Here is a 15009-nt window from a genome sequence, read left to right on the forward strand (position 1 = left end):
TCATTCTTCTCTTTCTCCTTTTTTCCTAACACTTCTGCAGGAGGATCTGTTTAGAATTTCAGGATCTTTTTTCTAAGTTAAAAAAAAAAAAAGCACACACAGATGGCTTCAAAGTACGCAAATATTGGGCCAGTTCTCGTGACCTTCCTCGGGAGACTAAGGGCCTGGAGTTCATTGGGGAGGGAAGGGGAGGCCGGAACCGAGACTAGGGAACGCCAGCCCAGTGACTCACAGAAGGGTCATATTCAGGCTCCACGCCATTTTGGGACTGAGGGGGCCTATGACTCTCTTGCCGGCCAGCTGCAAGCAAGACAGCTCCAGAAGGGGACAGCTTTCTGGGTCGTCCCCAGTTTGCTTCCAACCTGAGGAATCCCTGCCTCCAAATTCTGGCTTCATGGTAAATCTCCAGTTAGGATTCTGCCACCACTGTGGCCATCCAGTTTTAGTAAAGTCCTTTTCCATCTTCAAGTAGCACTGATTTTCTCCTCTTTCCCCTAAGAACAGTAATTCTTTCTTCTAGGGTGGGGGACCAGATTTATGTGTCTATCATGAGCCCCTTTTTTCATACTCGGAAAAAATGTCTGGCACATACAAGGGTGTATACCAATAATAAGGGCCTAACGTAGGGGTTTTCTTGTGCACATTTATTATGTCTGACCTTGTGCTGTGCCTTGCACAGCCTGTTGGTATCCTCACCACGACCTGGGAGGTAGGTTCTATTGTTGTCCCCATTTTACAGATGGGGAAACTGAGGCATGGAGTGATAATTTCCTTGCCCAAAGTCCCACGCCTAGGCAGTGGCTGACTTGAGGTCTGAACTCGGGCAGCTGGTGTACTCCAGCCCAACGCCTTTGCATTACATTCGGGATTTGCGCCTGGGAACCGCCCTTCACCCGCTTCTCTGACTCTGGGGGGCCCTGTCCCCGCAGTTGTCAAGACAACCAGGGACCAATGGGGAGCAGGCAGGCAGGCAGAGGCCCCGCCCCGGCCCTACCCCTCTCAGAGGGCTAGCTGTTATAAGCGCCAGAGGCCCAGCGGCGCGAGCTTGAGCCCGCGGAGCGCAAAGCGCACGGAGTGCACGGAGTATCCGGACCGCGCAGACAAGCAGACACCCAGAGGAACAGTCAACGATGTGCGGTGAGTGCAGCGTCGATCCGCGGACCCCTCCTCCAAGTCCCCTCAGCGCTTCCGCCAGAGAGCCAAGAGCAGGGACCTGGTGAGGGGCGCCTATCTGCCCTAGTGCCAGACCGTGGGGCTTTCATTGATCAGGCCTGCCTCATCCCACCCCCAGACCCACAAGAGGTGTCCTAGGGAGGTGTTAGGGGGATGCCCATCCTCGGTCTCCGACACTGTGAGAGGACCCAGGCCTGACCCATCCTCAGAGGGGAGGAAATCAGTCCGGTCCTGGGCCTGGAGCCCCCTCAACACAGAGGTGTCCCCACCCCATGTCCAGCGAGGGCGCTTTTCTCCACTTCTCCCGAGTCGCCCACAAAGGCGGCCACGCGCAAGCTCGAGCATCCTGGGAGCAGGGTGTCCAACTCGTGTCTTAGCCCACCGCGCCCACCGAGGCCAGGAAACCCCACTGCCCGCTCCCAGTAGGCTCACCCCGGGACATCCAAAGCAGCTTGGTGAGCTGGGGAGGGGCCTGCGCGTCTTTCTCGCAACCCGAAATGAACCTCTTGCCCCTAGAAGGGTGGATTCCGTGTTGACGTTTCTTTGCTGAAAAGAGCTCTCGGCAAGGCGAGGGGAAGGCAGTAAAGACCCGCGAGCCTGTGCCCTAAACTAGGACAAGGAGTTCAGGGCAGGCATCTGGGCAGGGCTCCGACTCCGGTGTCCAGATTTCCGCGGAGTCCCGAGCTGTCCCGCTGGGCATCCGGGCAGTGAGGAGGGCAGCCATGGCCCTGGGCTCACATCTGTAATTCCTTACTCTCCTGGCTGGGCCGCCTCCGCTGGCTGGCCGGGAGAGACGGGAACTTCTGCTGGGACAAAAGGTCACTGTACTTTTTTTTTTTTTCCCCCTCTCCTTGAGTAGGATTCAGTTACCCATTCCAGCCTCCTGTGGCTGGAGAACCTGGTGGAACTTTTGAAGCTATGAAAGGCGTCTCTCTGACTTCGCTGAGGGATGCAGGGTGGGGAGTGCCAGCGGTGAGCACTGGGCCAAGGTCTGTTCAGGCCTTGTATCCCAGGCCAGACGATCAGGGAAAACAAACGACTGATCAAGGTGTAGGCAGCTGGCTTTGAGAGAGAGCCTCACCTAGGTGGAGTAGGCATCAGTTTAGATTCCTGAAACTTCAGCCAAAATCTCAGCACTTCCAGACATTATTTGCAATGTGTAGGGCTGCCCTGGAGCGTTTTGCGGGGTAGAGATGAGGCAAAGGTGGCAGTTTTGCCAGATCCCCAAGCTCTTCAGGTTCCCAGCCCTCAGAGTAGTATTCAAGATACTGACTCATTGGTGACCTAAGAGCCAGACTTCCATAGGAGACTCTGACACTAGATAGGCTTCCCTTTCCTCTTCAGATGTCCCTTTATCAACACACCCACCCACCATCACCACTGCCATCCTGCTTCCTCTTGAATCCCACTTTCTCTTATGTCTTTCTGTGCTTTGGGGGACTCTACCTCCTTCAAATCTAAAAAAATCATAGTTTTTTTATGCTTTCTTAAAAGGAAAAAAACATATATATATATATATATATATATATATATATATATATATAGAGAGAGAGAGAGAGAGAGAGAGAGAGAGAGAGAGAGAAGTTGAGCGAGAGAAAGTCTCATCTTGGTGTTAATGTGTCTTAACATCTCTCTGACACTTGACAAACACCCTTTGACCAGAGGCAGCCATTCCATATTCAGAGCAGGCAGCAACAGCTGGCTGGAATTAAACATGTTGGTCTGCGTTTTTTCAAATTATAGTCCATGTATGTATGGCAAAGAATACTGGTTTTCCTTTCATGGTTTTCTTTTATAATGAATTCATTAAGTTTTTGAAAAACTAGTCAATTTTACAGGAAAATAGTATAGAAATGATTGTTCCATTGGCACAAGAATATCTTTCCATTGGCAAAGATTGTGAAAATGCTTCTGGAAAGAAACAAAATCTCTTCCCTTTATGTTGGGGGAAACTGAGGCCTGGAGAGGTCCATGCAAATCTGTGTCTGAAGAGGAATTGTTTTAGGTCCTTTCTCTTGGCTATGCCTGTTACTGTCATTCAAAGCAGCCTCAGGTCTCAGATCTCCTGGGCTGTTCCTTCAGGGATCAAGATCAAAGGCCCTTCCTTATCAATTAGTTGATGATCATGTTCACATTATGTCTTTGTTGCTTTACCCACAGAAGACCAGGACCCAATAGTACTGATGCTCCACAAACTGGACAGATGGAACTGCAAGTTTAGCTGAAATGACACTAGATACTCATGCCTGTTTGGTTGACATCTGAGAGTTGCTAGCATTTTGCTAACTTTTTTTTTTCTTTGCCAATAGGAAGGTTACTATATTTTCTTCCCTCCCTCTTTTCCCTTCTCTCTTCATGAAGCCACTTGTAAATGACTGCTCATGGAGAGGGCCTGTATTTTCCAGGCCCTTGGGTTTTGAAGATCATGTTGGTGTGATTTCCCCTTTCAAAGAAGGGGCAGGTGAGTTGGAAGGATAGTCTGGAGGCCCGTCACTGACCAGGGACTAGATAACCCTGCCGGTAAATGCTGCCAGAGTGGGAATCTCTGGCACAGGCTACAATCTGATAGTCCAAGGCCAAACCAGCCAGCCAGAAATCTTTTAGTTCCATTAAACATTTTTTTTAATTAGTTACCAAATTACAAAATTTGGAGAGTTCATTTAAGTAGGTGTATTTTTTTTTAAACTTCTCTTGTAAAAATCTAAGATGTGAAGATTTGAAGACAACCTGAGTCCTGAGTCCATATTTCAAAATAGTTCATAGGTGGACCCTTGAACTGGGCTCCAGCTTCCCAATTCTCCAACCCCCTCCCAGCTGCCTTAGTCACCCATGTGACCTGTTGGTTCCTAGCAGTCTGAGTTTAGGATGCTGGCACAGAAGACACAAGAAACTGACTTTCCCAGAAGGAAAGGGAGGACCTGGGGCAGTGCTCCAAGGATCCAGGCTCAGGTATGATCTCTGCCTTCATGGTCGAGTGATTCTCGAGAATCACTCGAGTCTCTGCCTTCATGGTCACATCACCTTCTCTTTTACATCAAATCCCCTACCTCCCTCTTAAAAGAACACTTTTTATTGCTTTTAGGGCACTCAGATTATCCAGGATAATCTCCCATCTTAAGATCCTAACTTCCTCTCATCTATAAAGACCTTCTCCTATATAAGGCAGCCTTTACAGATTCTAGAGATTATGGCCTGATATTTTGAGGGACACTATTTATCTTGCTATAGTTGGATTGTCCTTTTAGGTGTCTTCCCCCCACCCCCACCCCAAGACAGTCTGTATTGCAAATCCCAGATGCTTGAGTCTTGGCCATGAGGACTTAGCCAAAAGTCCACCAGCATCCTCCTCCCATAAGTTCCATCACTCTCAGACTGGACCCATAGTGTTCAGAAGGTGAGTGTGGATATCAGTTAAATACCCTGTTCTTTACTGGCATGATGCCACATACCCCATTGAACCAAATAGATTTAATAGTTTCTTTAAACATCAGTTATCACTTCATATAATTGTGGCATTCAATGCATCTTGCCATTTGTGAACATATTATCTCTGTTTACCTCTTCCCTACAAGAAGCAGGCATAGTTTTTATTCCCCAGAATCAAGAGGGACCAGGGACACTCATACACACAATTCATTTGCCTATACAGCAGTCCTTGCACTCATAAAGGGGACTTACCTCTTGTCTCAGCTGGAGTAGGGATCATTTACTGTGATAACTTAGGAAATGGAAATCCAAGGAGATTAAATGACTCAGGGAAGGGATTACCTTTTTTTCACCTACTTCTAACTCTTAGAAATCCCGTTATCAAATATGACACTCCTTTCCTCCTTGTAATGTTTCAATTCATAGATGGATTCCTCAAAAGGAAGTGTTGTCTTCATAAGCTTTGAAATTGATGTGTCCTCATCTGGGGTCAGGTTGCTAGGTTTTATTCCTCTCCAAGTCTCAGTAACCTCACTGGCAGAAGAGAGCAAAACAGAGACCTCTACCCAGCAATGTGCTGATAGATGTTGAACAATAGCCTTTTTGGTTTGCCAGTTTCTGGAGTCCAAATACTTTCCACCCCAACCATGGCTAGTGTCAGGCCATCAGTGTGAGGTCCTTGAATTGAAGTTGGGAAGTGATAATCCACAGTGAGCTCTTGGGAACCAATGCTAGCAGCTCCAGCACATGGCAGCCCCTACTCGTAGGACTGACATTGGCACTCTTGGATAAAGAATTTAGATTTAGCAGAGTCTGCACACAGCAGTAACTCCCTCACACTGGCTGTCTCCCTCTTCTCCCTACTCCTCTTCCTTCCTATCATTGTGTGCTTCCTCCATTGGTCAGTCATATCTATCCAACTTCAGAGAAACCTCTGGAAATTTTGTAATATAACATTAGTAAACAGTGTTTTTGTATTGTTTGGGAATTGAACCCAGGGATTCATGCCTGCTAAGTAGGTGCTCTACCAAGAGGCTACATCCTCAGCTTCATTTTGAGACAGGGTCTTGCTAAATTGTTCAGCCTGTCTTCAAACTTTCTATCCTCCTGACCCAGCCTCCCGAGAAGCTGGGATTACAGGCACACACCATCTTGCCCAACAGTAAGCAGTGCTTCCAAATGAAGGGATTAGCCAGGTGCAGTGGCGTACACCTATAACCCCAGTGGCTCAGGAGCCTGAGACAGGAGGATCACAAGTTCAAAGCTAGCCTTAGCAATATAGCAAGGCCCTAAGCAACTCAGTGAGACCCTGACCCTAGATAAAATATTTTTTAAAAGGCTTGGAATGTGGCTCAATTAAGCCACATTCTGGGTTTAATTCACGGTACCAAAAAAAAAAAAAGGGATTATTTTTGTGTTTAATAAAATTAATTTATAAAGAGAGATTAACTGGAGTTTCTAATCAATACGGGAGAATTCTGAAGATGAATTCAGCTCAGGAGAAAGTGGGCAATTTAATCTGATCATTTGCTTCTTTTTATAGTTTTCAAAGGAAATATTTCTCACTGGGGAAAAAACAGTTTGGCTTCTTTTATAGCTGAATTTTGGCAATTTAAATAAAACTTCTATTTTTTTCTTAAAACTTATTTCTTTTAATAAAATTTAGAGTATAAGGCATTTCCTGATTTTTTTTTTTCTTGGTGAAATCTTTAAATGACATGGACATCAGGAACTTTTCAAATAAAAATAGAAGTGCCTTGTCTGTGTTCACTACAGGAAGCAGAGTCTACTGTTATCTGGTGAATTTATCTGGAGATAATTTTAACCCAGGGAGTCCCAAGGAGGCCTGGTGCTGGTTAAGATTAGAAGAGCCAAGTCCCCCTTCCTAGAGGAGTCAAGTCCCCCTGCTAACCCTGAGCCAGACACCAGATCCACTCATGGATGCTGATGTGGCCATTAGGCCCTTGTCCTTCTCTTTAAGAACTTGGCTGTGGGACCACGTTTCCATGAGACATTATACCTTTACTCTCGTATCTTTAAGGAAGCAGTAGGAATTCTCACCCCCATCTAACTGATAAAGTGCCCTGTCCAGTCTACAAGAACAAGGACTGGATAGTAAGAGAGGACACAGCCTCCTCTGTAGCCCTCACCCTTGGCTTCCCCCACACCTGTGTGCCTTGCACAAGAGAATAAACCAACAATAGCACTTTTCTCTTTCTCCAGAATCATATGAGCCCTCCTTAAGACAGAAACCCATTTGGCCAACTTTTATTCAGGCAAGGAGTAATACAGTTTGGGACTTAGACTAACATCTAATCTGCACTAATTTCATGGTCTAAAAAGGTCATTCACTTCAATTCTGAGAAATAATGGATGATGGGAGAAAGAGAGACCTCAGTATGGGAAAGGTTCCAGCCTGGGTGGGTGGTGATATAGCTCCTATAGAACAAGTCCCTCCTTTGAGTGGGGTACAAGTTAGGCCTCTGTCAATGTGGGATTGCTCACTCTCACCCACAGGGTGGGTACTGTTTTTTATTGGGAAACTCATGCACAGAGAGATGTTGATATTTTCCAAAACAACATCAAATTGGGTTGTGAACCCCAACCTGTCCAATTGTGAAGTTGACTACCTTCCTTCATCATCCAGGTCCCAAACTACCCCTCCCCTTCACCCAAAGCATTCCAAGGATTGTAGAGAATATTCCAGGAGTTTAGAGCTCCTAGTTCTACTTAACAGCTGGGAATCCAGGGAGGATCACTTCCATGAGTTGGTCATTGTCATTATCTATCTCTTGGGGACTGAGACCTGGACCTGAGAGGCCCTTGCCTGTCCAGCCCTCCATAAGACCTTTGAACTCAAGTTCCTGACTGATTTCTCAAGCCTTGTACAGAGAGTGCTAGAAGCCCCAGACTTCCAAGGTGAGTTAGAGCCACTGGGCCATGGTCCCCTTTCAAAAAAGCATATCAGGAGACCCTCTGTATTTATCTCTGTGTCTCTCTTTCTGGAATCTTTCCTCATTCACTTTCCTCATTAGTTCTAAAAGTGGATCCTTGAAAAGCTATTTGAGACCTCTGGGTTCCAGGGCAGGAGTGTGGGCATAGAGTGTGGCTGAGCTGGGGTGGTTGGGTCAGTGCAGCCTCCCCCCTCTGCCAACCCCTCTCTCCCCGGCCAGGCTTTTCTGCAAATCACCTTGGCTCTCTTACCTGTGGAGGAGTGCGTGGCTCAAGGCTGTTTTTGCAGAGATTGCAGAGTATTCTCTTTCTTTAAAAGGTCTCATGGACTCTGGATCTCAAACTTTTCACTAAGTCTTCCATTTCCAGACCCTCCTCCCAGTCCAGCCCTTCTGAGTGCCCAGCTTCCACCATCTGACTGCCTCTCCTACCACTCCTCCTGCCTTGGCATTTCACTTGATAAGACTGCTTCCAAATTCTTAGCCTGGTGCCTGTTCCCTATTGGTTCTACAAGGAAATTTCCAAGTGTAAAAGAAGCACCTTGTGGATATTTCCTCCTTGATTTCTTTGGAAAGACTGAGAGAATTAGAAAGGGAAGGACACTCCCTCAAAGTGGTTTACTGCCTTGACCTCTTGGCTTATTTATAATCCGGTCATCTGTTGGTGACACCTCTCTTAAGTTATGGGCAACCTTGGGGTAGAGTCCAGTCAGGGGCAAGAAGTGAAAGTAGAAAATCACAGATGTCTTGAAAAACAGGATGGACAAACAAAAAGGGGAGTTCAGAGGAGAGAAGAACTGTTTTCATTTAGGGTGAGGGAGATAAAGAAGACATCTTGTGAGAATTGGCATGGAGGATCCAGGGGCAATTGCCACCTGCTCAGACACACCACAGAAATGGAACCTGTAGGTTGGGTACTTAAGAGGGTTGTGGGACTAAGAATGGGTCAGACTCAATGGAAGGAGAGGTGGATGCCAAGCTGAGGACAGCAGCTATGGGCCATGGCAGGAAGAGAAGGGGAAGGAGGAATGTAGTTGGAGCCTGGGTTGCTGTAGTTACTGAGGCCCTGCTGGGAAGGTGGCTGAACAGGAAAAGAAATGTGGAATGAGAGGCAGGAGTGTTCCAGGGTGGGCTGGAGTTGGCAGGGAGCAAAGGAAGGGCATGTCTATCCAGTAGCACCTGGCCTGGACCCAGCCAGGGGAGTTCTGAGCTCTTCCGTCTGCTGCCAGGTGGACATTTCCTGCAAGCCAGTGACCCTTTATTGGAGCTATTTTTCACCTCTTGGGATAAGATTCTGTGCTAATTTGGGGGTGGGAACGCAATGGTGATGAGCCCAGGGTTGCAATCAGGTAGACCAAGCTGTGAACTACTCAAGGGTTTGACCTTGGAACCTCAGATTGTCCATTAATGTGAATCACAATCTCTCAGCACAGGATGTTGTGAGGATTCAACAGGATAAGATTTGGAAAAGACTGGCACACAGAAGTCTTTTTAAATGGTGGTGATGGTGGTTTATTCTCTACCTACCCAGCAGAATTCTAAACCCTCTCTCAGGACCAGTTCTCATTCCAGTCCTAGGATCATCACTGTGTGTGGAGGATAGGTGTAGAAATAATGTAGTCGGACATAAGCCTAATGTTTGAGGATCTTGGGGTTAACCCTGAACACTGGCACTCAGGCACCCCAGCTCGGCCTACCCACCTCCCTAGGCTTTTTGTCCCATATAAGTTCCAGAAACCACATCTTCTCATGTATGACTGAGTGTGGCTGCGTCTCAGCCCCAGCTCCAAGGCCACTGACTTTGGTCATCCCTACCCATTAATTTATTCGTGCATTCATTTATTCAGCAACTATGTACTGAGCACTCTACATATGCTAGGGCTAGATACTGGGGATGCAGCAGTAGATAAGACAGATGTGTTCCCACCATGAGGGTTGCAATACAGTGGAAAATCAAAAGGACAAGAAAGCAAGTGCTGTATAAGAAATAAAAAGGGGAGGGGGAAAAGGCGTGCATTAGATCTCAGAGATAACCTGTCAGCTGAAATCTGCAGAATGAGCCAAAGCAGCCTTTGTAAAGAGCCAACCCACAGGAAGTCTCTTTCTACCGCTCAGCCCCTGGCCCCGCTGTCTGTAAGTTCCCTGTCAGCTTAAGAAGCCCCTGTACATCTGTGTCCTCTCTTGACCCACTCTGTCAAGCCCATCAGCACTTTGTTGCACCCAGAACAATGACAAGGCCCTCGTGGGCCAGAACACTGTTTATGGAATGAAGTAAATCTTGCTCAAGCCACAGCCAAATCATGCATTTGACTTAACCATTGTTTGTCCAGGCAAAATTCCCAGAAAAAATAATGGCAAAATAGTACTACTTCCCTTGTTTTTTCTTAATGATAATTTCTCGTGGGATGACCACACTCTGCAAGCACACCTGCATTTACAACAACAGCACGTTAAAAAAAGGAAGCTCCTTGCTCCATTTTATCTGAATGTCTGCTTGCTATGCAACAGGCACTATTCTAAGTGGTTTATAAAAACACTTAAAATTGTCATCAACCTTGGTGAATAGATGCTGCCGTAACCCATTTCACTAATAAGAAAATTGAGTGACAGGGATTCAATGGCTTGCTCAAGGCCACACAGAAATCAAGGAACCCAGTCGGATTAGAGATCAGTAACTGGCTCTGGCCATGGTCTTCAGCCACCATCATCTCTGTGTCTTATTATAACTAGAGAATGGCAGGGAAAAGAAGGAGGCCAACCCAGGTGGCGTTACCATGAATCTTTCTTTTTATGGATGGAAGGGTGTGCTCAGGTGGTCCTTTCTATCCTCTTTTGGCTGTTCACCTTCAGGTAAACAAGGCTGGTGAGCCACAGTGAAGTCCAGTTGGTTTGAGCCAGCTCAGAAGGTGGAGAGGCAGGAGGGCCTTGTCAGGACATTTGAGGCCCTGTGGCATAGCAGACCTGATGGACCAGGCCAACACACCCAAAGTGGCGCTGCTCCCTGAGAAAGCGGAGCAAGGCAGAGTTTTGACCAGAAGTCAGGTGCCTCACCATCACTGTTCTTGTCTTTGCAAACTCTCAGCCCCCCTTACTGGGATGACTGTCCCCATCAGGAGATCAGGGTGAATCAGGCCTATGTCTATTTCACACAATTCTTCTTGTTGATCCTTGTACCTTAGCTGGGACATCCCTCTTATGATAGAATGGAATATTTTTTTATTTAGATCTTTTCTAACTATTTAGATAACAATCATGTACTTAACACTTATTCATATACTAGTACTGAGTTAAAAAGTATATTCTGGCATATGGCAAACCGTACAGAGAGGACACATGCAGTGGTAAAAGGAAGTTTCTGCCCCATATCCAGGGGCTTTTTCAAAGTTGAACACTGCCCCCTGGGTCTTGGGTCCCTTCCAGAAATACAGTTGTCTCTTGGTATCAGCAGGAAATTGGTTTAAGGACCACTGAAAATACCAAAATTCACAGATGCACAAGTTCCTTATAAAATGGCACCATATTTGCATAGAACCTATACACATCTTTCCATATACTTTGAATCATTTCTAGAGCCCTTATAAGACCTAATACCATGTAAATGCTATGTAAATTGTTACATTGTCTTGTTTAGAAATAATGACAAAGAAAAAAGTTTGTTCATGTTTAGTACAGATGCAAGTTTTCTTCCAAATATTTTTGATCCGTAGATGCAATCAACCTTGGATAGAAGATATTTGGGGTAAAAAAATCCAGAAAATTCCAAAAAGCAAAATTTGGATTTTCAATGCACTGAGTACTATTTAGAGTCCCTGAGAATGAGGTGGTGTGTAAGCATTGTATTAGGTATTATCAGTTATCTAGATAACTGAAAGATATTCTCTAGGTGACTGAAAGTATACAGGAGGAGAATGAAGATATAATTCAGTGATAGAACACTTGCCTAGCACATAGAAAGCCCTAGATTTGATTACCAGCACCACAATAAAATAAAATAAAATTTGGCTGGGGATGCATGCACAAGGCCCTGGGTGTCAATTCTCAGCACAGGTAAAAAGGAAGAAAGGAAGGAAGGAGGGAAGGAGGGGAAGAGGAGGATATGTGTAGGTTACATTCATGAAAGACTTCAACATCTTCAGATTTTGGTATCCGCAAGGAAACCTAGAATCAATCCCCTGTGGATACCAAGGGAAGACTGTACTCTATGCAGCTTCTTGCCCCACCCTGCATAATTTACTTATGTTCTGCAAGTTGCTTTTTTCACTTCATATCTTGGAGATTTCTATTGCTTTCCAATAGAGTGCACAGCTTTACCTCGTTCTCTGGGGGGAACTGCCTGCTGAAGTGTGCTCTGTGCATCTGCACTGGCCCTTACCAGGTTCCTGTTAAGTATCAGACTGACTCTAGTCTTTAGTGACCACAAACAACACTGCTGCTATTCTTTCACACACACATGTGTGTCTCTGCAAATATGTCTGTTGAATACATTTCTAGAAGTGCAACAGCTTTGGTCAGCATGTGGGTACATTTTTAATTTTGAGAGATTGCCAAATTGCTTTCCAAAGAGGATACCCAAATTTAAATTCTCACTTATTGTCTAACTTTTCTCATTGTAACTTTTATTTATGTATGGAAGGGATTCCAAAAGAGAATTGTTATTTTATTATCTTTTTTTGAATAATAAGAGCTGTTGATAATAAATATCATTATAAATGTTGTTTTAGTCACTTCAGTAGAGTGCATAGAGAATCCAGCCAAGAAGATGAGCTGCACAAGGAAAAAGAAGGTGCTTAATTAATTAAAGAAATTACTGAATAGAGATTTCACATTGAAAATTAGATTTATTCCTTCTTGCATGAAGACCTTAAAAACCACTCCTTGGCAGCCTCCCTCACTGTAGTCAATTTCCAAACTGTGCCCTGAGTGGCCACTGAGCCTCCTAGCTGTGTTTGAATAAAGCTGGTTCCAGAAGACAAAGACCCTTTAATGGTCCCAGCCTACTAGGGACCTCTGGCACCCCCTGCACTCAGCTTGGAAGCCATTGTGGATCTGAGGTGCCAAATAGAATGTACATTCCAGATATGTGGTCAGAAGTGACATGTGGCTTAGAAGAGGCGGATTGCAGAGGAAAAATGGCAAGCTGAATCCAAGAGGCTTCATATGAAAACAATCCAGATTTTAAATCTTTTCAGATTGTCCATGGTTACCTTTCTGGGCCTTTATGTCATCTGCAATGCACATCAGTTCCTCTTAGTAAACTTAGGTATAGCTCTGGAACATTCCCAGGATTGCTAGGAAAGTTTATTTTAAAAAGACTCTAATGATGATCTACAGTAGTTTCCCTTTATCTGTGGGGGATGTGTTCTGCGACTCCCAGTAGATACCTGAAACTGTGGAGAGTACCAAACTCTATAATTTTCAAATAAGCAATTATACTGTATGGTTGCAGTTTGAGGTGTGACAGCAAAACTAGCATGAATTTCTTTTTCCTTCTTTTCGATTTCAGATTGTTACTATAGATCTTAGCAACCTCAGTGTATGATCTTTTTTCTTTTCTGATTCAGTCAAGAACTTCTACCTTTTCAGTTAAAGGAAGTACTTTATAGCTCCTCTCTGGCGTATCAAGTTTCCAGTAATACTCTCGCACTTTGGGGTTGTTAGTAAGTAAAATAAGAGTCACTTGAACACAAGCACTGCAGTACTGAAGGAGTCTGTCCAATAATGCAGACAGCCACTAAGTGACTAATGGGTGGGGAGTATTTACAGTGTGGCCATACTGAACAGAGGGAAGGTTCACCTCCTGGGCAGGAGTGGTAAACCATCCTTAGAATGTCATACAATTTAAACTTATGAATTGTTCATTTCTGGAATTTTCCATTTAATATGTTCAGATTGAGGTCATTGAAACCTCAAAAATCAAAATTCCAAATAAGGAATTCCAAACACTGCATTGAGTTGCTTCACCCTTCACTTAACTGTCTTCCATAGTTTTGTGCCCTTTTTTTTTACTAGAATTTGACCATACCATCCAGGGAACTTTCTCATTGTTGCAGAAAAATGAATGTTGGGAAGAATTTCACCTAAATATACATTGTGGAAATAGTTGCACAACTTTGTGAATACACTAAAAACTGTTGCATTGTATGCTTTAAATTAGATAATATTGTAAGATAATATTACATATTTATAATATATAAGTATATTTATATCTCAAGAAAGCTGTCAGTGGTACAGTGCTTGCCTAGTATGTATGCAGCACTGGGTTTGATTCTCAGCACCACATATAAATAAATAAAATAAAGGTCCATCAACAATTTTTAAAAAATGACTGTTGATATTAAAAGATAACTATCTTTTTTATAAAAATAAGGTGACAGAATTTATACAAGGGCTAGATGTCTTTTTGGTTTGAAGTATAAGGTAAAAAATGTGAGCTCCTGGCATCATAAATGGTCAACAGCAGCCCTGCAGTAGCAGGCACCTTCTTTGGAGGGACACCTCACCCCACAGGGAGGGGAGGAGGGACCTAAAATTGCACACACACACAGCCCTTGCATTCAGCATCTCTCACCTGACCTGAGGTCAGCAAGGAAGATGAAAATAGCTTACCATCAAAATTGCCCTTGGCCACGTTAAAATTTAAAAAAAAATTCTGTAACTGCTTAGAAAGTACATTGTGCATTATTTTTATATCCAAACCTCATACCTTAATACGTGGGTGCAAATATATCTCATGTACAATAATGTACAGTTTTTAAGAATGTTAAATATAATTTAAGTACTGTTTAATTTTATGGCCTATTTTTTGACCAAGTATATGCAGATGAATTTTAGTAAGTTAAATGTTGGTATGAGGGGATCCAACCTTCAGATACACTATAAGGACTTGAATCTAATCTTAAAAGTTGGAGGTATTATAGATGATTTAGTATATAATTGTGATTGGTCCTGGGTAATCTGTAGGTAAAGAGTCTTCTGTTGAGGTTCATTGCTGGAAAAATTTTAATCCTGCCATCCCAGCAAAATGCAATGGGAACATAAACCTTCTTTAACCCTCATCAATTAATTCTAGAGGAAGCACTCTATAGTGGTTACGAGCATTTAAGTCCTAAAGTCAGTTCTCCTTGGTTCCACTCTCAACTCTAAATGAGTGACAGCCTCTCCAGGCTTAAGTTGAGAAGAAAATAGTGGCAGGATCAGCATTGGAGACTGTCGAGAGTTTTGATTGACATTTCTGTGGAAACACTTGGCCTGGCACACAGTGAGATTAGCTTCTGCTGTGATCTTAATGTTGATGTTCCCCAAAATGAATATGTTGAAATTCTCACTTGTAAGGCAATGGAATTAGGAGGTGGAACCTTTGGGAAGTGATTAGGTCATGGAGGCAAAACCCTCATAAATGGAATTAGTGCTCTTATAAAAGACCCAAGAGAGGGCCCTTCATCCTTCCACCAAGGAGGTT

The 15009-nt window shown here is 44.3% G+C and overlaps 1 protein-coding gene across 1 annotated transcript in view; it reads left to right on the forward strand.

The window, feature by feature from the left end:
• Positions 1-1057: 1057 nt before the first annotated feature.
• Positions 1058-15009, forward strand: part of Gfpt2 (glutamine-fructose-6-phosphate transaminase 2) — a 48891-nt gene continuing 34939 nt past the window's right edge. Inside the window, exon 1 of the mRNA XM_027953342.2 lies at positions 1058-1137. Coding sequence (XP_027809143.2) covers positions 1131-1137 — 7 coding nt within the window. The 5' untranslated portion in view covers positions 1058-1130. The remainder of the gene's footprint in view (positions 1138-15009) is intronic.

This window comes from Marmota flaviventris, chromosome 5 (genome assembly GCF_047511675.1).
Source record: "Marmota flaviventris isolate mMarFla1 chromosome 5, mMarFla1.hap1, whole genome shotgun sequence".
In the NCBI taxonomy this organism is placed as follows: Eukaryota; Metazoa; Chordata; class Mammalia; order Rodentia; family Sciuridae; genus Marmota; species Marmota flaviventris.